This window comes from Acomys minous, assembly GCF_964271855.1.
Source record: "Acomys minous genome assembly, chromosome: 5".
Taxonomy (NCBI): domain Eukaryota; kingdom Metazoa; phylum Chordata; class Mammalia; order Rodentia; family Muridae; genus Acomys; species Acomys minous.
Genome location: NC_140494.1, coordinates 27,882,528 through 27,908,051, shown reverse-complemented (window position 1 = coordinate 27,908,051; position 25,524 = coordinate 27,882,528). Strand labels below are relative to the sequence as shown.

At 40.2% G+C, this 25,524-nt stretch overlaps 1 protein-coding gene across 2 annotated transcripts in view; it reads right to left on the bottom strand.

Annotated features, from left to right (window-relative positions):
• Positions 1-13,220, bottom strand: part of LOC311598730 (uncharacterized protein) — a 55,877-nt gene extending 42,657 nt beyond the window's left edge. For both annotated transcript variants that reach the window (XM_084784044.1, XM_084784045.1), the window contains exons 1-5: positions 12,908-13,220; positions 6,333-6,447; positions 6,003-6,176; positions 2,943-3,049; positions 711-771 (exon numbers count right to left, since the gene is read on the bottom strand). In XM_084784044.1, coding sequence (XP_084640170.1) covers positions 711-771; positions 2,943-3,049; positions 6,003-6,176; positions 6,333-6,447; positions 12,908-13,161 — 711 coding nt within the window. In that variant the 5' untranslated portion in view covers positions 13,162-13,220. The remainder of the gene's footprint in view (positions 1-710; positions 772-2,942; positions 3,050-6,002; positions 6,177-6,332; positions 6,448-12,907) is intronic.
• Between the last annotated feature and the right edge of the window lie 12,304 nt (positions 13,221-25,524).

Sequence of the window (25,524 nt, the reverse complement as noted above, 5' to 3'; positions counted from 1 at the left end):
CAAAGAATGAATTATTAATGTGTTTTTAGTAAATAATTTCCCCTAACAACTGTTCAGTAAAATCTGTTTGAGGATAAGTACTATCTACATAAGATACTCGTCTCATCATGCCATCATGTACAAATTCACATGTGGACGATGTTTTCTCTCATGTACAAATAACCAGGGCAATGTAAATTTAAGGGCTAAAATGTTTGGAGTATTGGGTGAGCGGTTTATTTCAGACAATGTTTTTTTTGAGTGTTGCATTGGCTCTGCTGGAACTTCCTCTGTAAACCAGTTTGGCCTCAAAATTCAGAGATCTGCCAACCTCTTCCTTCTGAGTGCTGAGATTAAAGAGATGCATGAACACACCTGGCTGAGAACCAAATTGTTTTAGGCAGATAAGTATTGAAAAAAAATATAGTGAATCAGAAGAATCAAAGAAAGATTCAGATATAGAAGCAACTATTCATAATTTCTGGACAAAAAAGGCAGAATTAATAAATGCTAAATAAAAAGAAACAGAAAGAAGAGCACAGGTGAAGTAGTTAAAGCCACATAAATAGCTCAGAGCACAAGAATCTTATGCCAGGAAAGTAAAATCAGCCAAGGTTTCATGAAATACTTTTTCTATACAAAGTATCCAAATAAAATGGTGACAGGTAAGTAAATACCACACAAACATGTTTCAGAGGTAAGAAAATTAACTCATAAAAAAAGAACTTTACCTTGTCTTCATATTCTTTAAATGAATGACTGAAACCACAAGCATTGGATCCAATGGACTTCCTTCAGAGGAAAAATATGCAACAGACAGGACTGAGTTTTTTTTTCTTTAAAATACTGTTGTGCACTGTGCTACTATGTGTTAAATGAGGTTTCTACACTGATGCCATTTCATTTCATTTCTCCTATAAATGAGCTTTAGTTTATCGTGTTCTGCCCGAACTTCTCTCCACACATGAAATATTCAGTAAAACATCACTTGCAATTCTAATTAAGAGAATGACATCAATGTACTGGCAGAGCTTAAGAGAAAAATCTGTAAATCATGGTCATGAAGGCTACACTGATGCCACATTAATGACTCACATAATTTTGCTACCTGACTTGAAACAAGCCTGTGACTAAGGCACAAGGCAGAGAGGTGTACCACCTAGTTTCCCTGCTGCAGATCTAAGCTATGCAACTCAGAATTAGCCATCTTCATTCTTCAGTTCAGAGCATACTTGTAAAAATAACTCACAAGTTCATTTTGTCCAAGATGTACAGTTAGTCTCAAGAAACAGTTGAAAGTTTTTCAAGATAAAATGTAGAAATTTAAAGAACAAATGGATATGATATTTTCTGAGAGAAGTCTCAGGGGTTATAAAAACATTAAATTTTTGAATGACATTTAGCTTTTTTATATAGGTCTTACACGTCGAGGTCCACATAAATTAGCAAACAGTAAACCATCCCTGGGTGGGCAATAAAGTGGAGAGAGTGTAGGAGAAGCAGACTCCTGCTTGTTTTTAACCAATGTTTCTCTAGAGGTTTTCCCTAGAGGTTTTCACATATAACTTCTCAACCTATATGATCTATAAAGGCACAGATTCTTGAAATAAAGATAGGTTAAATGACCAAGAGGATTTCTTCTTCTTCTTCTTCTTCTCCTTCTTCTTCTTGTTCTTGTTGTTGTTGTTGCTCTTCTTCTTCTTCTTCTTCTTCTTCTTCTTCTTCTTCTTCTTCTTCTTCTTCTTCTTCTTCTTTTCTTCTTCCTAACAACACCTTGTTTGATCAGGACAACAGTGACTATTCAACAACCTAAGGACTGATCTGAGAACCACAAAACACTAACACTGGTGACCCACAGGTGAGAGGGATCCAAATTTTGTAGAGCACAGGTGGGTCTGGCCTCTGGCCCCCTGGAAAAACCACAAAGTCCCTGGTCACCACAGAAACGGGTGCATAGCCTCCAAAGGCTAGCACCACACACCTGCCTGGTGGGCAGCTCTTGAATTCCCTAGGGCACAGAACTAGCTGGGGACTGCCAAATCACCAGCATCTGTGGGATCTAGCACTGAGCCAACCCCACAGTCAGGATCAAAAGCAGATATAATCATAGGTCTCCCAGGAAAACCACAGAAAGAGCTCCTGGGTTCCTAAGTAGCCACATTGCAACCACGGGATCCCAAACGCCAGCTCTTAAATTGCCTAAATGTCCCTCCACTGAAGAATGGATAAATGGTTCATTTACACGATGGTGTACTACTGAGCTATCAAAAACCAAGAGCGGATTTTTGAGAAAATCAGCAAGATAGACAAACCCTTAGCCAAACTAACTAAAAGAGCAAGATAGATGTTTTAAGTTAATAGAGATGAAATATGATAAATAATGAATTTTCATTCAGAAATTTAGAACCAACAAGATAGGAAAGATGTTTACTTCAAGTTTGCCAAATACAAATAGCCAAATCACTATGAATGTAGCATTTATATAAATTCCTAATTGTCTCATGGTTCTTCCTGCTGACTGTAGTTTATTTTATTCATGTGTAATACTATAAATGTATATGTTAAAAAAGAAACATAATAAAATACAAGCAAAAAGGGTGACACATTAAAAAATGTTTAAACTGTTCATTTTCAATCAAATATTAAAATGTATACTTCAAAGCCTGTACTTTAAAAACTCCACTATTAAACATCTTCATGTAATATTGAAACATTAATGTAAAAACATAAGATTATGAGTAATACTCTTTGGACTTTATTAAAAAGTAACACGAATTCTATTATTTTCTTTGTTGTGTAGCCCAGTCTGGATAATTGGTTCTCAATCTAATTTGAACTATGTGTTGATATCCTAATAAGTACGTGTATTTGTCTTTCATACCAATTTAATGATCCAGGCTTGAGTGATTGTACTCAATAGAGAACACCAAAAGACATAAAAACAAAAGAGTTAACAACTCTACCTGTCCAGCTCATCAACTTCCTTTAGCTTTGATCTCTGATTAACTAGAATTTTTGCCAGGTCCTTATTGTTTTCTGTTAAAGCCAGTATAAGTGGTGAGATGCCGTCCTGTAGAAAAGAATAACTTGTAACTCTCAGAATTTGAATGTTTCAGGTAACAGAAAGTCGTCTGGATGATACCGTAGAGCTCATGTCTTCTGAGGTGAAGTGAGCCCTAGCCTTGCCCTTCTCACCACCACCACCCCTGTTGCTTTTATGTACACTGTTCTTCCCTTTGCACAGCCTCAACCTGCCAGGATCTGCCGGAGAAAGCCATTTCTTGACGCTCGTTCAAGCATGAGTATCAACTTTGCTCCTACCCTGGCATTCACGTGGTGTTTGAGTCATGTGATTGCTGCAAACTAAACCAAAGCTTCTTGAGGATAGGAGCTATGTCTTTTTGCCTCTACAGCTACAAAGAATAAATTACAGTAGTAAATGGTTTCATTATTTCCCTTGAGTGATAAGATGAATGGCATTTCTAGATCAAGTTTTAATTCTCCATATTCTAAGGAATATTTACTTTCTCGGGATACCAAGCCTCACATAAGTGTCATATTGAGCTGTTAGAGAAATATTACAAACCTGAGCACAATAAGTCAAGTATAGAAGAAATATCATGGCTTGCCTAATCTTTCCTACAAGGTGCTTTCATGGAAAACATTCACTGTTTCAGTGACTCAGCATTGACAGAGCAGTGTTCTCACAAGGGTAAGGAAGAAACTCATTAGACTCTACTTATGTTATCAGAAGCCCATGGTAGACACTCTGTTTCAATTTGTTTACTAAGACAGAGGTAGTGGATTAAATGACACAGGAATGGATTGTACTCTGATGGTTTATGAAGAAAGGATGTGTGTGATTTTTCTACTTACATGAAGATAAATCTCTTTATTAATAATTCTTAGTGACTCTAGTAGACATCTATTTAAAATTTATTTTTTACGCAATGTCCTTTTTAGTTACTACTTAAAGATATTTTTAGGCAAACTATAAAACAGAAATTACAATAAAATTGTTTATTAATACAGAGTCTTATAATCATCCATGTGGGTCATTTTAGGACAATGAAAACATTAACCTCCTGTGTGTGGGAGTGCATGCCTTTAGTCCCAGCATTTGGTAAGCAGAGACAAAGTTCCCTAACAACAGAGGCTACAGAGAGAGAGAGAGAGAGAGAGAGAGAGAGAGAGAGAGAGAGAGAGAGAGAGGGAGGGATGGAGGGATGGGAGAGACAGAGACAGAGAGACAGACAGAGACAAAGAGACAGACAGACAGAGAGACTAAGATAGACACACACACAGAGACAGAGACAGAGACAGAGACAGAGACAGACAGACAGAAAGACAGAGAGAGAGAGACAGAGAGTTACTAAGCTATCTGTGTGTGTTCAAGAAATAATGCTGAATATAAATATAATTATCTTTGCAATAATCATAAGCTCTCTGAATATTCCCACAATTAAATTTATCAGTCTTATAGATATTCAAATGGGGTGTGACTTCTTAAGAATTAAAAGTCTTTAAAATACCTTTTCTAACTATTAAAATAAAATGGAATTCATAATATTGGTATAAATTACCAATTCTGAGTTTAAAAACTCCCAGAAGTAAACCTGATGGCATGAGGGAATACTGGGGTCAGCACCTAGCAAACTGAAGCACACATCGGTCTCAAGCACAGGGGCTCAGACAACAGGTGAGTTGGTTCTTTTTTATAGCAGTTCAGAGTCCAGTTTTCTTGCCAGGTCTCCTGAAATATGAATGTACATCCAATTCACAGAGAACTCTTAAGTGTCTCTATGGGTCACACTGAGTGCAAAGCACATGAGCTCTACTATTCAGTGAGGTCTCTGAATGGTTGGCTACAAGGCATTCACATATGAATTCTTTAACTATTTAATTATAAACAAAACTACACAGAACAAAAAATCTATGACAGGGTTATTTTCATCTTATAGTGGTAGATAAGTGCATAAAAATATGCTTTATAGTAAAAGTTTAAATCTAATGTGAAGCAATTTTCACCACACAGGAGTTCATTGACCTGCTCAGACTTGGGGTCTGGCTACTTTCAGTGTCTGACTTTTTTCTGTCATGTTCTTTACAATAATACCATGATAAAAAAAAATACAGCATGGAATGTAGTAAATTTCAAATATGCCCTTGAACAACTTATCCAGCACTTCTTTTTACTCCACTGATATTGAATTATCTTGGGATGTCAATGCAGTAAGTATTTAGATGGAAAAGAATGTCAAAGTAAATTAAACTATGAGGTTTCACAGGCAGGCATGATGGCAAATGTCCATAGGCTCATCATTTCAGAGGTGAAGAAAGGAACATTCAAGTTCAGTGTCATGCACGTCAACATAAAAGGTTCAAAGCCACCCTGTACTCTAAGGGATTCTGCCTCGTGCCCTAAGGGAAAAAAATAAGCTCTATTTCATCTATTTACAAATGCTAGCTGGTGTTGCCAAGGCTCTCTGAACTGAACAGACAAGCTGAGATGGATAGCATGTGGCTTAAACTGACAGAAAGATTGGTGGTTTGCACACTTCTAATGTAGAAACCCTGTGTCTTTGTGATGCTGGCTCATCTAATGCACTGAAAGTATGAGACAACATGGAATCCTGAAAGGCTACAGTTACGAGAGTACCCACGAGGAAACTGGAAAGATCTTCTGAACTGAGTGAGGCATTAATTCTGTGTATAAAGGGAAATAAAGAAAGAAAAGACAGTGTAGTGACTTTAGGAAGCAGAGTTTGGGGGAAGAAGCTCCCATCAATCCAAATTCTGCTAGAGATGTCTTAAGTTTGTGAGATCTGAGTATTCACATACTAAATTTAACTTTTCAGAGGTTGATCTGTAAGAGGTATATCAGAATCCTAATGAAAATTTTAAATATCCATAAGCATACCTTAGTAAGGTTCTATGAATCAAACTGTATACATATGCAAATAAGTCAAAGTAAAGCAACTCCAGTGCAAATAATCTGGAAATCAAAGCTGTGTGGTCACTACCTTGTTCCTTATACTGATGTTAGCACCGTGTGCCAGCAGTATTTTTGCCATCGAGGCGTTGTTACTCCAAACGACATAGTGCAGAGCCGTGTTCCCACGGTTGTCCGCTGCATTTGGATCAGCACCATGTCTTAACAAAATGGCCATGCATTCTTCATGCTCATACTGGGAAGCCTGTGGGTATTATAGCAAGAAAGAGATTGGAAAGATGAGAAAGCAAGACAAACATTCCATGGAGTTCACTAATAATGTGCATTTAGCTGAGATCATCTTTATTCTCAGCATCAACATCAAATCCATGTCCTACTGGAATGCTTGGCTACAATCTACCTTAATTAGCGCCGTGCTGTTGTCACTGTCACGGAGATCAATGTCACAGCTCAATTCCATTAGGATAAACACTACATCAAGATGGCCATGTGCGCAAGCATAATGCAAAATAGTTCTGTGAAAATGAGGACATTTTAAGAATTTTAACAAGACTAAGTAAAAACACACAAGTATTCATCTAATTGTAAATATTATTAACATGTGAGCAATTTTCTTCTGATGTATGGACAATATTTATCAGCCCTTATCACACATCTCAATTAGTTAGGGCAGCCACTTCAGAGAATTTTTTCGTGCAGTTCTAGACACATGACACATTTATGCCTGGGAAATAAGAATGCCCTTGTTGACTGGCACGCCTGATGTCTCATTTAGGTTTCAAATGCTGTGATGAAATGCCATGATCAAAGGAACATGGGGAGGAAGTGACAAATGACCCTGATAGTCTTTCCATTTCTCTCTGAAATTTCCCAGGCCAGGCCTCCATCCTCATCTTCCCAGCTCCTATGGAGCAGCTCACAAAGCACTGAACACTCAGTGTCTTTTGTGGACAGTGTTCCAAATCCCTTCCGCAATCCTCCCTCAAGCAGCAATATGCCACTATGCTGTTACCAACTTGCCTTAGAATTTCCATCGCTGAGACAAAACACAGTGTCTATAGTAATTTGTGGAGGGACGGGTTAATTTTATTCACAGTTCTACATATCCGTTTATTTCCAAAGGCAGCAAGAGCAGGAACTCAAGCAGGGCAGGAACCTGGAGAAAGGAACTGACGCCATCTCCAAGCAGAGGCCCAGCTGACTGGCATTCTCGTACCACTCTCAACCTGCTCTCTTACAGAACTCAGGACAACAAATGTAGGGATTGTGCCAACTTCAGTGGACTGGGTTCTCTGTCTGTAGTCAGTAACTAAGAAGATTCCCTGTAGGCTTGCATGCAGCAAGATATTATGGAGACATATTCTTGAGTTTCCTTGTAGGCATACGGGTATTGTGTAATCCAAATGGTAAATTCTGTGCCCCGCCCCCTCATATATGGTTGAAATTTCCTGTCTCAGTGTTGCATAGGCACTGTTCCCCGAATGTTTGCTATGCCAACTAAACAGCTTACAGCCAATAACGGAGAGCAGGAAGTGGGGGATTCACCAGCTCTCAGACGTCCCGCATGTACCAGGAGAGAGAGCGCAGCAAGCAAAGCTACAAAGCTCAAGCATCTTTGGGATGTATGCTTGCAAGAAATCTGGTTAGTTTAGAGGTTTTAGACTAAAGTAATAACTGCAATATTACCGTGTTGTGAATCTTATTATCAAACAAAAATAAAAGACTCTCAACTACTTATGTGATAGCTGGGCTAAGAGAGGAACTGGAAAACAAAAACAGTTTGTTTTTTTATTTTGATATCTATTTAATTTTAATTGCCACATCAAAATGTAATTGAACACAGCACTTTCATTCTGTTAAAATGTTAGAAGCATGCCATTAATAATTTCATATAGTCATGTATCTGTATGTTATACATATATGCACAACCAATTTACTTATACATATACATATGTATAATTGACTAACTGATGCTTGCTTACTTTGTGTTTTATGGAGTACTTGACAAAGATTTAAGTATAAAGAACATAGGTCAATATTTAAACTAATATGTCATTAAGCTTCTTATACTGTTAGGAAAGTAAAATTTCTAAAATAAAATAAACTTATTGTCTCTACTCCCTCCCCAAATACTGTGTCCTTTAGTATGTCTAAGGCTGGTATCTATTTATATGTAACTCATAGTTTTAATAACAAGAGTTTTTCTATAGGTAGGAATTGTAATATGTTAGTATTATTCATGTGGTTTATTGAATTGATTTTTATGATTGAACTTTCATGAATATCTTATTGTAACATAGTGATAAGATATTAAATATTTCTAAAATATAGAATGTAGAATATGTATCTCTGAACAGGTGAAAATATATTTAGTTCATATGTGCATATGTATAATATATATGTTTTCAAAGATTAAAATTAGAGCCTAGAGATGTAGATGATTTCAATTTGATCAACTTGAAACAATTCAATTTTTACTTTTTACTTAAAACAAGGCAATATATTTCACAACAACAGGAGAAATCAAAGAAAATCTTCCTTTCTTTGTAAAAATCAATAGTACATCTTACAAAATTGGGTTTATAGAGAGTATAACTAAAATGAAGCAAGATCTGGAAGTTGCCACTGTCTTTGTGAAACTCATGTGCGTTGAGAAAGCTCAGAAAAGTGAGCAGCTATGTGCCAGATTGAAGAGAACCAAAAGCAAAACAAATGAAAGGATTTGCTCTGTATTGTGCACCCCAGCAACAAAAACAGTTTTATAAAAATAACTTTCATCTATTCCCTCCTATCAGATGACTTTAGCTTGTGTCAAGTTGATCTAAGCTATCCAACACTCTTGGCCAAAGCAACCTTTCTGAATTAGAACTTAAGTTTGATGCTAATCCTACCTTATACTCTGTTGCTACCATTATTGAGCCTCTCCGTCCCTAAACCCCCTCACACATAAAATGTAGTTCAAAATATCAGATGATAAGACACAGCAGGAGGATTCAACAAGCGGACATGCAAAGCATTTACAACAGTTTCTACCACAAAATTGCTCAGTATTTAGATGTTTTGGTATTTTCATTTTGAGACATGGTCTTGCTACAGAGCTCAGTCTGATTTTGAATTCACCGCACATCTCAGAGCCTTTAACCTAACATGCTTCCCACTTTAGGCAACTGGTACCTGGCACTGTAAGTGTGCACAGGTGCTATGCTTGTTACCTCTTCTCACTCTCTGACAACTCTGCATTAGCGTGCCACTTATAATTCATGATGTATTAAGTCTTACTTAACAGCATTTTTTAGATTTCATAATGCATAGTGTAGGTGGACATCACAAGCCATGGCATTCATATTAAACATATGATATATTCTAAATGATTCTGGGAATTCTACTCCTAATATTTAAATAAATTTAAGATGTGAGTAGTGTGGTAGGTAAAGAGGAAATGATAATAACAAAATGATATCAAAAGAAATAACTCTTTCATTTCTATGATCTTCAGATAAAGAATTATCAGGACTCAAGTGAGACACTATGGACCCTTTCATTCAATGTTTACATTTATACAATGTGAAGAAATAAGTTGTTGTTTCAATGTTTAATTAATACGAACATGGTGCTGCTAGAGTTTTTCAAAATGGCTACTCCTTACAATTTAATTTCAGAAATATTATTTAGAAGGCAAGAGGCACAGGTTCAGTTGGACTTGAGTTCTATTACTTAAACTTTCTACACAGGGTAGGGAAATCTGGACACTTTAAGGGTGAGAGACATTTATAGGCAGTAGAAAAATTGTATCTGATAAACTTTGATAAAAAGAATAGATAAATTTTTACATTTAATGATTGTGAAGTTTTACTTTTAATTTTATTAATTTTACCTCAAAAATCATAAGTCAAGTAATGTTTGAGGTTAACATTAGAACTATCAGCAAGGCATATGAGGTATAAAATGATGTACTGTCTGTAATCCTTCTCTTCACTTAAGGTGAAGAAATTACATCAACCAAAGAGTCAATGAATTTAACTTTAAAACTTCAACATTAGCATTTTTTTTACTCTAGTGTCATTTTTTGGACAGAAGTCATTTCCGTCTGTGTGTCTGTGTGTATATGAATGTTCTCTCTCTCCTCTCTCTCTCTCTCTCTCTCTCTCTCTCTCTCTCTCTCTCTCTCTCTCTCTGTGGTGGTGTTTGTGTGTGACCTTTATAAAGTTTCATAATGAGTAATTGATTTTCTGGACAAACTTCAAAATTTACCAGAAATATAAGTAAATATATCAATGACTAATGAGAAACAAATACAGTAATATGTAGACTCTGCAAGAAAGAATAAAGTTGTAATAGAGTATGAAATTGTATTTTCAAATTGTGGTTTTTCATATATGGACTTACATTAATCATTCAGTGTTTATCCAGCATTCTTAGAGGATATATATATATATAGATAGATATGTCTGCTGTGTCTAAAATTTTCCAATGTGCAAATACAACTTTTAAAAAAATCTCATAGTCTCCTCTTATTTCTATGTTTCACTTTTCTTGACAAGCTCTTTTCTTTTCAGTTAATAATTCTGATTCTCTCATTACCTTGTCTCAAACCTAAGCTTTTGTCTTCCTCTTGTTCTGGGACCAGTCACTATATATGTTTAGTAGTTTTAGCATTAAATATCTTCTTTCTTTTATTGTTTAAAAAAAGTGATGGGCATATTTAAGACAGATTTTCATGTTGAAGCCATGGTTTCCTTATCTCTCTTATGAATGTGCTCATTATTAATCATATCTAAGGAAAAGTTACAGAAATTGAAGGAAAATACGCATCTGTGAAAAACATCTTTGCTATCTAATTTTAGGAAAATGCAATTACAATGATGACATTTAATATTTTGATGTAATAAATCTTGGGTGTATATAATGCTATGATTACACAATAAATCTACAGCTTTATACTAAAAGCTGTTCTTTACTTGTAAGGGATTAAGTGGCCACAGAATATATCAAAATATAGGAACAAATAGGATATAAGAAATTATTTTGTACAAAAGATGCTCCATCATACACTAAAGACATTTGTTCAACTATGTTCATAGCAAATTTATTTGTAATAGCCAGAATCTATATGTTCCTCAACCAAAGAATGGATATGGATAAAGAAACTGTGGTACATTTGCACAATGGAATACTACTCATCTATTAAAAAAGGTAAATCTTGACATTTGCAGGCAAAAGGATGGAACCAGAAAAGATCATCCCAGGTAAGGTAACCCAGACCCAGAAAGACATGCATAGTATATACTCACTTATAAGAGGATATTAGCTATGAGGTACAGGATAAACACACCACAATCCACAGACCTAACAAAGCTAAATAACAAGGACCACCCTAGGAAGAATGCTCATTCAGAAGGGTACCTAGAATAGACACTGGAAGTACTTGAAGAGAGGGAACAGGACTGAGTCTAAGATAGAGGTCCTCTGAAAGAGCCCACCCAGCAGGGGATGGAAGGAGATGCTGAGACTCACAGCCAAACTTTGAGGCAGAGCTCAGGGAGTCTTATGGAAGAGTTGGGGGATAGAAAGAGCTAGAAGGGACAGGAGCTCCACAAGGAGACCAACAGAGCCAACAAATATGGGCCCAGGATGGTCTGCAGAGACTGATGCATTAACCAAGGACTATGCATAGAGAAGACCTAGACCCCATGCTCAGGTGTATCCAATTGGCAGCACAGTCTCCATGTAGGTCCCATAATATGGGGAGTAGAGGCTACCTCTAATAAGGACCCTGTTGCCCACTCACTGATTACTTCCTCCTGGTAGGGCAGCCTTTCCAGGCCACAGAGGAAGAGGGACCAGGCAGACCAGATGAGATTTGGTAGGGTGGGGTTAGATGGTAGGGGAGGAGGGCTCCGTCTTTCAGAGGACTAGGGGAGGGGGAGATGAAAAGGGAGGAGGGAGGTTAGGACCCAGAGGAGATGAGGGATGGGGGTACAATCGGGATGTAAAGTGAATAAATTTTTAAAATTTTTAAAAAGAAATGACTTTGTGTAAAATATTCACAAATTTGCTCTTCCCAGAAACATTTTTTTTTCGTTAAATGTGTAACGATACTTCTTCATGCGTTCATGGCAGAAATCACAGATAAGAAAAAAAAGGAAGGTGCCATCTTCCGAGAATGGCAGCTAGAAGTGATTTCTTTCTAATAGCCAGATTGAGAAAATGAAGGGAACAAAAGAATGTATGCAAAAGATAGGGGAATACGCTGAAGCCACAGTATAATTTTCAGATGATGGTCAACACTGACCAATAGAAAGGGTGGGTAACAGTGACAAGGAAGCAGCCTGATGAGCCAAAACTTCTCAAAGACAAGCCATGCATACCAAGTCTGCCCTGGGACACATATTAAGACCTTAGTTCCCACAATCCTGGAGTCCAGCTGGAGAGTCCCATTGAAAATGACTCCAGAGAGTAAAGTTAGCACTGGAGCAGTCCACGTTGGTTCTCGGTGTTTTCCACATGGCTGTACTCAGCCATCTGAAAGGGTGGCTGTTTTCTAAACTGAGTTTCTATGAAGGATTGAAAGAAGACAATAAAAGGACAAGTGGGTGAGCATGGGGTCAACCTACTATAGTGCCTGGGTGAGAAACATGTGCCTCAAGCAGTCACAGGAAAGAAGAGGGCTGGATATCAAAACATGAACTCAAGTTGTCAAGCGAGTTGGGTGGTGAACTTCTCTACTGTCAGAGGCTCTGATGGCTCGCCTTCAGGGAACAGTAGAATAACTGCCAAGCACAGACATTACCACCTTTGATGACCAAGACATTTAATAACAATGGTCAACGTCGACATACTGGACAGCACCACGGAAAGCCTTGGCAGTTCCCTCCTCCCACAGTCCTCCTCTGGGCTAGTTAGCGAGGCTGACACTTTTCTTTCTCTGTTTGCCTCCCAGCCTGCCCCTTGCTCCTGACTCCCAGCCCCAGTCACCTGTTGTTCTTGTCTGGTTCATTGATGCCATTTTTCCCAAATTTGAGTCTGCTCATAACCGTGGCATCATCACCCCGGCAGGCAGCCTTGTAGATCTTTCCACAGGCTGTGTAGCTTTTGAGCTGTCTCGGGGAGCGGAAGCTGTTAGCACTCCCACACTGCCTCCCAGCGCCTGGGAAGGACTCTCTCTGGCTGGTGGATGAGCTCGAGGAAGACTGCCCCTGATTACAGAAGCCCAAGAACTTCCTCCCCATGGTGGAGCTCCCCACCAGCCCCTGTCACCCCGCCCCTACCCCTTGCTTTCTCTGTAGGCTCTTTGCCACCCTCAGAACCAACACAGTAATGTAGTTCTGAAAGGAAGCCACCTGAGCCACCACCACCACCACCACCAGGACCACAAGAAAGCACCCACAGTGGAGCTTGTAAGACAGAGTCCAAGCAGCACAGGTACTTCTATCAACTGTCGCCAAGCAACGCATCTCAATAGAGACACGCGCACTCCCATCAATGAGACTGCCTAGGTCCAACAGCTTTGATCGGCCACGGCTTCTTATCGTGCTTAACGCGCACGCGCAAAACGTTATCTGGGAACTCCACTTACTAGCTCAACCCATCCGGGCCTTCAAACAGCAGAGGCTCTGGGAGGCAAACAAAGCTTTTGCTGAACTGGTTCAGTCTCCAGGAGTAGTTTTCTAATTGTTTTACTTCCATTCAAAGGCACATGCCACCGAGCCCCTACTATTGTCTATGGGAGCTTAGTGGATGCCAACAAGGCAAAGACAATGACTTTGGTGACTACAGAAGCAGAAGCAAGAGTGATATCTCTGGGGTTTTTGGTATTTGTTTATTTTTGTTTGTTTGGCTGGTGGTCCCTCAAGACAGATTTTAGTGTTGTTGTTTTTGTATAACTGAGCCCTGGCTATCCTGGATTCATATCTTAGACCAGGCTGGCCTCAAACTCACATCTGCCTGTGTATGCCTCTCAAGAACAGGGATTAAAGGCATGCGCCATGATACCCTAGCCATCTTTGCCATTTTTTCAGCGAGAATGTATGCACCTCCTTTCCTGATGAAATACGAAGCCACCGTGCCCAGTGGTGCCCGTCTCTCTCCTCTACTCCCCTTGGAGCAATCTTGCCTTCTCTGGTTCCATGATGTCACATGTGTCTTCTTTACTGAGGAAATTTTCAATATTTTAATTTTCACTACTTTATTCCGCAGGAGCCTAAAACTCATTATTTTATCTAGGTAATTCTGTCAGACTGAAATGTGAGTAAACATTAGCCTGGAAAGGAGTCAGTAAACAGTGGTAGTCTCTGCCTCCACTTTCCTGCCTTCACCTAATACTTTCCTTTGTAAACTCAAAGAAACCCTCTCCTCCTTTGTCTTGTTTATGCTCAGTATTGTAGAACAGCAACAGAGCCAGGAACTAGGACAGGAAGCTACTATCACCACTCTCACTCGGATACCCATGGTAAAGAAGCCCTCCTATTATCATCTGCTTTTTGCATAAGCATCATCTACTTACAGGTCAAATAAGCATTTAACCAGAACCACAGGGGGAAATGACTTTCTCATTTAATCCTCATTGACTTTTCTCACAATCTTGAATCTTTTTTCAGTGTTTTTATTAAATATATTTATACTATGTACATATACATTTATATTATTTCACATATATACAATAAACTGCCTATAGCAAGAAGAACCATGACACAATAAGGAATTATATAAATGTTACATTCTTAGTGTTTTGGCTATTTGTATTTGACACCCTTGAAGAAAATATCTTTCCATCTTGGTGCATCTAAAATTCTGGATGTAAATCAATATCTATCATATTTCCTCATTACCAACTTAAAACATCTATCTAGACCTAAAAACATCTTAACTCCTAAACAACTCTTACCTGTAAAACTAAACTATCTGGTCTTAAACCCCGTCAGAGACTTGAGAAGTAATAAAATTGATTACCTGAGTGTACTGGGAGTGCAGGTTAGCAGCTTTCCAAGTAAGAAGACGACAGAGACAGCTTGCTACCTGAACAGTCACCCAAAACTATAACGCTGGAGCATCATCTTCAGCCTTCTATCCCAATACATCTGACAGACATGTTTGTGAGGCAGGAACAATTGAGGACTTGCTTACCCTGTCTTAGTAGAGTTTGGCTGTCGACTCTGCCTGCATCCAAGCAGAGTTTGCCACATTTGACACCTTCTCCATAAGGAGCTGCTTTTATGCTCATCCTCCTCCTTGAGGTAGACTGGGTGTTGCCGGGAGTTAACCTGTCTCATTGTCAGTGAATCTTTAAAATAAAAACATTTTAAAATGCCATATTCCGTATGTCTCTGAGGTATTTTAAGACCTTATCTATTTTCCCTCATCTTTCTATATATTCATATCTATCTTTTGTGCCTAAGATGTATATTCTTGTGTTTAAAATAGTCTAGTAATTTATATGACCATGATTTGATCAACTAACAGTGAACTTGTAGGACTTATTTGTCATAAACAGTCTGCGATACCACTTTCAAAGTACTGTAAGTAAATATTGTATTATAATTGAGTTAGATGGGTATAGTACCTCATATTAAAGTAGAAATATATCTAATGTGTGTGAAGAATAATCTTACATTTGAATTCTATACCACTGTATCTAAAATTACACTTATTTTGCATCTATACCAGTGAATTAAGAATAACCTTGTGAGTGACAATTGAGGCATTAAGTTGAGGAGTAGATTCACTAATCTACTTTTTTTCCTATCTTCCCTATATATTTCTATATTCCCCCTTCTATCTATTCAACCCCTATCTCCAAACCTAAGAATGAAAGATAAAGGAAAAGAGAGACATCCCTGAGTCCAATCTTATTTTCTTTCTAAATAAGACCAATAAAAACTTGCAACCAACTCCCATTGAAAATAACCCTCAATAACCAAAGAAAGTAACCAAAAACCTACCTGACCTCTCTGGAAGGAAATGGGGTGTAATTCTCCTAAGGTTCCTTCCAGCTGATTTGGCATCCTCGGGGCATTCTTGAACTTTCCTACCTTTGCTTCCAGGTGCTGGGATACCAGGTATGGCGGGATGTCAGCACTGCTTTTGTCCTTAAGGAAACTGGTCTATGTGTCCAACCACAGAGAAATTCCAATACAGTTTTACATAATTAATCCAACTAGTTATTTAATCAGAAAACCTTTTGGGAGAGAGATTCCTGTTTGAAAGAAAATGCTATTTGAGTATTAACCAAGTTAACAGTCATTGCTTTCCAAAGCAGCTGTGTTTCTGGTGAGTACTGAACAAATGTCTGATTTTCTGTGTCACTTTTGATTTATTTTTTAAGCACTGTAACTTGAGATGGATGGTTAGGATTGCTCTCTTGTAGGATGTCTGACAGGCACAACAGTGGTAGACCCAGGAGTTTGCAGGTATACCCCACACTCATGGGGTATACATTATCTGACAGTGCTTGGCATACACATGCCACATCAGCCCAGTCACATTAGAGAGGTCACGTGGACAACCTGGAACTCTAGCACCAGCTCTCTGTGGCAGGTGACACACATCATATTCTTCCTTCAATGCAGACTCACACCCCACCATGAAGCAGATGTTGGACAGCACTGAACTTTCCCTAGAGGGGACCACAGGGAACTGCAATCCCAGAAAAAAATCTCCTCTTACTCCCTATAGCTTCCTCTAGCTTAAGCCCCAACACACCACATGTGCAGCAACTGGAGGCTGCCTTGCTGACTGGAGATGCAGTAACAAGAGGTGTTGGCTCAGGCTTCAGAGAGGCTAAGCGCAGCCTCAGAAGATGCTGGAGAAAGCATTGTGCCTGCTTCTGGATCTTGTCTCTGCTAAGCATTAAATTCATGTCTTCTTGACCTTTATTTTCTTCTAATGAATTTAGATCATTGCATAAGATTAATTTCATAAACACTTCAGTTGTCTGGCAACTCAGTCTCCTCACTGTGCAGAAATGCTGCTTTGAGAGGCTGCATGCCAGCACTGGACCCTGAACATACTCTGGGCAGGGACTTGCCCTCCTTGTCCTTCTGTCACCTCACTCCCCCTCCTTTCGTAGATGTTATTCCCTGAGGCTGTGTCCAGTTCAAACTCCCACATGTCCAATCCCTGAGCCCCTGAGCCCCGCGTCCTCAGCCCCTCTATCCACATCTCACTCTGTGGTCACTCTGAGTCTCCATCATCCACACCTCTGCTCCCAGGATCCACACCCTGCCAGATCCAGGCTCCCACCTCCCTAGTGGCAGCTGTGGAGTCAGCTCACTGAGCATCTAAGTAAGAAGGGATCCATTTGCAGCTCGCCAGTCCCCAGACTGGGAAAAGGGACCAGAGAGGCCACACAGCCGATGACAGCACCATCAAGAGTTAGCCTTGGAAAGGAGGACTACACCCTGGTATGGCTGCATGTCCCTCTGGATGACAGACCCTGGGAGGACCATCTGCCACCCAGACAAGGGCGGGTTCCTGCCTTCTTATAAAGATCCAGGCTGAGCAGGACTTGGGTTTTGTCTAGATGAGCCCTAATAATTGGCTGGGAGTAGACATTAAAGCATAGAATACTTTGCATGGATTTTGCTCCTCACCAGTTAGTAACAGAAACAGACGAGGCAGTCAGCAAGACTGAGCGGGGCCAGGATGAAGGCAGTGGCAGGAGGCCACAGTAAGGCTGTCCCACTCTCATGAACTCTGCAACTCGGACAGCCCTGTGGAACAGAAGCACATGTTTCTGTTAGCTCTGAAGCATGTGCCCTTCTCACTGTAGCACAGAGCATCTGCGCTCTGGTTGGAATCCACTGCCTCCTCCTTGGTGAATGCTCCCCACACCAACTTTCATCAAGCTGCAGTAAATAGCAAATAGCTAAAAGGCATTTTCAGCACATATAAAAAGGGAAATAAGCAGGTAGAGAACACATCACCAACTGTTATGTCCTGTTTTGCTTTCTTCTCCCACACTCACTGTTCTGTGTTTTTCATGTTCAGTGTTTACTGTAGACTTGAGGGCATTTAGAAAACTCCATGAGCGGGGCTGGGGAGATGTCTCAGTTGTTAAGAGCACTGTCTGTTCTTCCAGGATCCAGAGTTCATTTCCCAACAACCACTGTGGGTCACAACCATCTATATATCCTGGGATCTGATGCCCTCTTCTGGCACACAGGGGTACATGCAGATAGAGCAGTCATAAACATTAAATAAAATAGATAAATAAAAAATATTTTAAAAAGAAAGAAAACCGCAGGAGGCTGGGGAGGACCATGTGCGTGTGTAGCCTGCAGTGGTGGATGTGAGGAGGATTCACTGATGAGGGCACACACATGCATGTGCACTGCCCCCTTTCATCTGGCATCTGGCCACACTCACAGAAGACAGACAAGCGCCCTGATTCTCTTCTGCTTCCTGACTCAGTGGGGTGTGAAGTACCCAGCTGCACCTTGCCCTCCTTGCTCTGATGGACTACGGCCTCTGAAACTGACAACCAAGATATGATTCTCCTAGCTTAGCTGCTGGCAAGTACCTGGTCCCAACAAGGATGATGCCAACTAAAGACGAACTGCCCATTTGGAGAGACTGTTGAGCCTCTCAATCCATGAACAGAGAAATACAGTATCTCTTTACTGTAACTTAGATACTCCTAAATTTATTTTGGAAATGTTCCACTTTTTACTGTGTTCATTTTAAGTATAAACTTTTGTATATTTGATGTCAATCTTGGTTAATTTCACTTTCAGCTCATTTCTTTATAAAACCTAAGATACCATTTTTATCTATAATTAACTTCTGATGTCGCAGTCCCTTGTTACCTCTAATTAGAATATATGAAGACTCACTGTTTTAATACCGAATTAATCTGTGACTTGTGGGAGCAGTTTCCATTGCTGTTCGTGTGTGGACACACAGATATCTTATCCATCATGTATTTCCTTTAATACCTTGTCACAGTCAGTCCACAGATACTCCTGGCTCTGGCCCCTGCTATGATGGACTGGCACACTCTGACTCCTTGTTTCACCAGGAAGCCTGATTCTACCTAAGTCAGGATGGGAGTCTCTCAGCTGACTTCCTGAACAACCGGCACCACCCCATCTGACCCTGACATCCCTTACTGAAAAACTCCCACACTGTGAGGTGGGCTCTCTGAAATATGGAGACTGTTTCTAGAGAACTGAGACTTATGTGATCTTTTCCCATGTACAATGTCATGGTAACTCATGGGCAGGGACCTTCATTCCTAGGAAGCCATGATGAGCAGATTTGTGAGGTCCTGCACAATCTCCCTGGCTTCAGGGGAGACAAGCACCTTAGCTTACCAAGGTCACATATGCTGGATACCAGTGGGTGGTGTTGTCTGTGCACTTGTCTTGAGGAGAGCCACAAAAGCATGCAGAGTGCATCTGGGTAGTTTCCAGTCATATCCACCAACAAAGGAGCAAACACAAAGGACACCATGACATTGCCACTCACACACTGTCCCCCAGCACGGAAGCAAGAGTCCTTCAAGAAAATCAGAATGGTTTAAACATGAAACACCTCTGAAACTCTGGCCACTCCTCCCTTCAAATTGTGTACTGAATACAGGCAAAGGTGAGTGTGTGCTTGGGAAGCAGGGATCCAATGACATTCCAATTTGTCCTCATCAGACCTTGAAAAGTACTGCTCCTGAGATTCAGGAGCCTGAATCTGAATCTGAAACCCCTTTTAGGGACACCTGGTCAGCTGACCTCAAAGCACATGACCTTAGCCATCAGGACCTCAGGTGAAGGCAGTCACTATCTATATTTACTCTCAGGCATCCCCCCAGTCTCTGCTAAAGCAGGGGCTTTCCCCTCCATTCCTCTAGGATGGTCTGTCTCCTTGTAACCTCTCACAGCACCAGTGTGATCTGTTGGGTACACTGCTATTCCATCTACAAGCATGCTGAATGGACACAGTAACCACAATTAAGGAGATGAAAAACAAAAGCTAGGGAACCAAGATGGTGTCCACAAAGACACATGCTGCCTGATCTACAGGGAAGAGACCACAGACGCTAACTGGACCTACGGACCGCAGGTGCTGTGGATAACTGGTCAAGAGAGATCCACACAGTATGGACCACAGGTTAGTCAGAACTCTGGTCATCCAGCACCCAAGGAAGAAGGACAGACTAGTACCCCAGTGCCTGGACAGGACCCAGGCTGTAAGTGACAAGCTCTGAGCAGCGGCCTTGCTTGGCAGGCAAACTCAAAATTTAGGACTGAATCTGCGGCAGGGGTGCCTCAATCCTCCTGGACTAGTGTAGACTCAATTTTTTTTAACCAAAATATTTTATTAACAACTTATTGACCAAGCCTACGTCAATTATAACCCGATTAACCAAAACAGTAGGAAATGAGGATTAATTGACACAACAACAAAACCTTAAGGATATCAGTTCCGAGGAACAATTCTCTAGTCAGGAGGTGCAGGATTTCTTCCACTGGAACCTGGGGTAACTAGACCCCAAAGCCTCAGCAGGAGCTGGAGCTCTGAAGCCTTCTGTTGAGTGGTTTTCTCTAGGAGTGTCTTGAAGGGCAGCGATGAACAGTCAAATCTATCCCAAGTCTCCTATCGGCCCCATCGCCAGTTCTGGGCTCATTTATATATCTCCTCCCAGAGTCTGTTCATGGGATCTTTCCAGATGGCAGCAATTAAGCTCCTGCATAAGGTGGTTGCTCTTCTAGTGAATTAACATCACCTGTTCTCTCAAGAGACCATTCCGATCCCACACTTGGGATCCTAAAGAACAGGTTTCTCTCCTTCAGACTATGGAAAGCTATAAGGGTGGATTGGGACCTCTGACCGCGCCCCCGACCCACACAAGCAGAAAGGCTAGGCACCAGTAGGGCACCCAGTCTGCAGTGGGTACAAGTCCCAGCTGCTTATGTGCCCCAAGAAGGAAATGAGGTGGCCTTGCTTGGCAGGTGAACTCAGAATTTGGGACTGAATCTGGGCGAGGGTGCCTATATCCTTCTGGACTAGGGAAGCTACGAGAGTGGTTTGGGGCCTCCGACCCACCCCCTGACCAATGCAAGCCCACAGAAAGCCTAGGTGCCAGTCGGGCACCCAGTCTGCAGTGGGTACAGTCCCAGCCACTGTGTTCCCAGAGAAGGAAATACGGTGACCTTTCTTGGAGGGCAAACTCAGTTTTTGGACTGAATCTATGACAGGGATGCCTCAAACCTCCTGGACTAGGGAAAGCTATAAGGGTGGATTGGAGCCTTAGAACGTCCCCCCTGACACACACAAGCCCACAGAAAGCCTAGGCGCCAGTCGGGCACCCAGTCAGAAGTGGGTACAGTCCCCAGCTGCTGCAAGCTTTGAGAACGAAACTCAAATGAAGAGCAATCCAGGCCCCAGAGCCTGGTCTGGACCCTGCCTGCAAGTTGCAAGCTGCTGAAATCAGGGATACACAGCCACAGTAGAGTGATCTGAGACCAGAGACGCTGCCAGGAGTCAAGAACCGCAACAGCCCTCTGACCAGGGCTGGGCAGAAACCAAACAGCTAGCCCTAGAAGACTACCCTGGCACAACAGGTCACAACTGTCCCAGCCTAGCCACGTTCCACAGCCCACCTGGGATTCTCACACTCTTGTGAGTGGCTGGGCAGGTCAGAGGAGATAGAACAAATATCTAGCCAACAAACATCAAAAGGCAGTAGTTGCTTTCTCCTTGGCAGGCAGAACCTAGTCCCCACTACCTGGTTGGAGCAGGCAGAAACCTAAACAATTTCTAGAAGCCAACAGGGGTTCAGGCAGTCTAGAGTGACTGGAGCCTAGAACCCAAAGCCCCAGGGCCCGAGGGCAGGATATTCAAAGATCAGGCAAACATAGGAAAACTGGTTCTACATACGCTACCTTAAACTGATACTGGAGCTGCAGAGCACCAGCACCTACTTTGGATGACCCAGTGGGGAACCAAGGGTGTGAAGTAAAACCTTCAGGAGCCAAAGCCAAGGTGCCTGCCTCTGTCAGGGAATAGTTACCTGACCACCATGGGCAAAGGATCTCGACCTAAAATTACCAACAAACTGCTCTCAATGACCAGTGAAGGATTCCAGAAGATACCTGCCAACATCAGACACATCAAGATGACTGAAGGCCAGCGTAGAAACATGAACAACAAAACCCAAAACAATATGGCATCTCCAGATCCCAATTATCATAAAGAAAACAACCTGAAGAACTCAAGCACAATTGAAATACAAGAAAAAGACCTCAAATCCCTAGTAATGAATATGATAATGGAGGAAACAAATAAAATCCATAAACAAATGCAAGAAGAGGCAGCCAAACAGGTAGAATACATAAAAGAGGCCTATAGTCAGTCACTGGAAGGAATCTAGGAAAATTCAACCAATCAGTTGAAGGAAATCAATAAAAGAGTTCAAGATCTGAAGATGAAAATGGAAACAATGGTAGAGACCTGGACAGAAGAAAAACGGGAAAGAGAATTCTTAGAGAGGAAAGCAAACAACACAGAGGCAAGTTTCTCTAACAGAATCCAAGAGATGGAGGAACAAATCTCGAGTCTAGAAGATAACAATTCTAAGTCTCGAAGCAACCATCAAAGAAGATGCTAAATCTGAAAAATTCCTGACACATAACATCCAAGAAATCAAGGATACCATGAAAAGACAAACCCTGAGGATAATAGGCATTAAGGAAAGAGAAGACACCAGACTCCAAAGCCCAGAAAATGTTTTCAACAAAATCACAGAAGAAAAATTGCCAATTCTAAAGATGTCTATAAACATACAAGAGGCCTACAGAACACCAAATAGATCAGAAAAGAAAAACCTCCCATCATATAATAATCAAAATACAAAATATACAGAACAAAGAAAAAAATTAAAAGTGGTGAGAGAAAAGGGCCAAGTGATATTTAATGGCAAACCTATCAGAATCACATCTGACTTCTCAGGAGAGACCATAAAAGCCAGAAGGGCCTGGACAGAGATCCTGCAAACCCTAAGAGACCACAGATGCCAGGCCAGACTAATGTACCGAGCAAAACTTTCAATAACCATTGATGGAGAAAACAAGATATTCTACAACAAAACCAAATTCAAACAATACATATCTAAAAATCTGGCTTTACAGAAAGTAATAGAAGGAAAATTCCACCCCAAAGGAACAAACTACAGCAAAAACTACACAGGAAATAGAGAACTACACCATTGCAAAAATACAACCACACAAACTCCCTACTGTAACTAACATCAAAATTAAGGATCTTAACAATCACTGGTCATTAATATCGCTCAACATCAATGGACTAAATTCTCCAATAAAAAGACACAGATCAACTGAATGGATGCATAAGCAAGATCCAACATTATTCTGCATTCAAGAAACACATCTCAGCCACAAGGATAGACATTACCTCAGGGTAAAGGCTGGAAAAAAATGTTCCAAGCAAACGGTCACAAGAAGCAAGCTGGTGTAGCCATTCTAATATCCAATAAAATAGACTTTCAACCAATATTAATCAAAAGGGATGAAAAAGGACACTTCATACTCATCAAAGGTAAAGTCAACCAAGATGACATCACAATTCTGAACATCTGTGCTCCAAATACAAGTGCACCCACATTTGTAAAAGAACTATTAACAACACTTAAACCATGCAACGACCCCACACATTAATAGTGGGAGACTTCAACACCCCACTTTCACTGAAGGATAGGTCATTGAAACAAGAATTGAGCTGAGAAATAATGACATTAACCAACGTCGTGAATCAAATGGATCTAACAGATATCTACAGAACTTTTCCCCCAAACACAAAGGAATATACCTTCTTCTCAGGACCCCATGGAACCTTCTCCATAATTGATCCCATAGTAGGTCACAAAGCAAGCCTCAACAGATACAAGATTGAACTAATACCTTGTATCCTATCAGATCACCATGGCTTAAGGCTGGACTTCAACAACAGAAATAACAAGAAGCCTACATACACATGGAAACTAAATTACTCTCTACTTAATGACACATGGGTCAAGGAAGCGATAAAGAAAGACATAAAGGACTTCCTGAAATTCAGTGAAAATGAAAGAACATACATTTGTGGGACACACTGAAAGTGGTGCTAAAAGGAAAATTCATAGCACTAAGTGCCTTTATAAAGAAAATGGAAAAAAATAAATTAAAAAAAGAAAAAAATTCCCACATAAGCAACTTAATGACACATCTGAAAACTCTGGGGGAAAAAAGAAGCAGAAACACCCAAGAGGAGTAGACATCTAGAAATAATCAAACTCTGGGCTGAAATCAATAAATTAGAAACAAAGAAAACAATTCAAAGAATCAACAAAACCAGGAGCTAGTTCTTTGAGAAAATCAACAAGATAGACAAACCATTAGTCAAACTAACTAAAAGGCAGAGCGACACTGTCCAAATCAACAAAATCAGAAAGGAAAAGGGAGACATAACAACAGATACTGAAGAAATAGAAAGAATTATAAGATCCTACTTTAAAGGCATATATGCTACAGAATTTGAAAATCTAAGGGAAATAGACAATTTTCTTGATCGATTCCACTTGCCAAAATTGAATCAAGATCAGATAAACAAATTAAATAGTCCTATTTGTCCTATAGAAATAGAAACAATCATTGATAGTCTCCCAACCAAAAAAAGCCCAGGGTCAGATGGTTTCAGCACAGAATTCTACAAGACTTCTAAAGAAGAGCTAATACAAATACTCTTCAAGCTACTCCAAAAGATAGAAACAGATGGAACATTACCAAATTCATTCTATGAGGCCACAGTCACATTGATACCTAAACCCCACAAAGACTCAACAAAAAAGGAGAATTTCAGACCAATTTCTCTTATGGAAATTGATGCAAAAATGTTCAATAAAATACTCACAAAACAAATACAAGAACATATCAGAGATATGTTCACCATGACCAGCTAGGCTTCATTCCAGGCATGCAGGGATGATTTAGTATATGGAAACCCATCAATGTAATCCACCATATAAACAAACTGAAAGAAAAAAAACCACATGATCATTTCCTTAGATACAGAAAAAGCATTTGACAAAATCCAACACCCATTCATGCTTAAAGTTCTGGAGAGATCAGGAATACAAGGCACATACCTAAACATAATAAAGGCTATATACAGCAAGCCAATAGCCAACACCAAATTAAATGGAGAGATACTCAAGGAAATTCCTCTAAAATCGGGGACCAGACAAGGCTGCCCACTTTCTCCATACCTCTTTAATATAGTTCTTGAAGTTCTATCCAGAGCAATAAGACATCAAAAAGAGATCAAAGGGATTCCAAATGAGAAAAGAAGAAGTCAAATTATCCCTATTTGCAGATGATATGATAGTGTATATCAGTGACCCCCAAAATTCCACCAGAGAATTCCTATAGCTGATAAACACCTTCAGCAAATTGGCTGGATAAAAAGTTAACTCAAAAAAGTCAGTAGCTTTCCTATATACAAATGACAGACATGCAGAGGAAGAAATTAGGAAAACTATACCCTTCACAATAGCCACAAGCAATATAAAATATCTAGGAGTAACTCTAACCAAGCAAGTGAAGGAC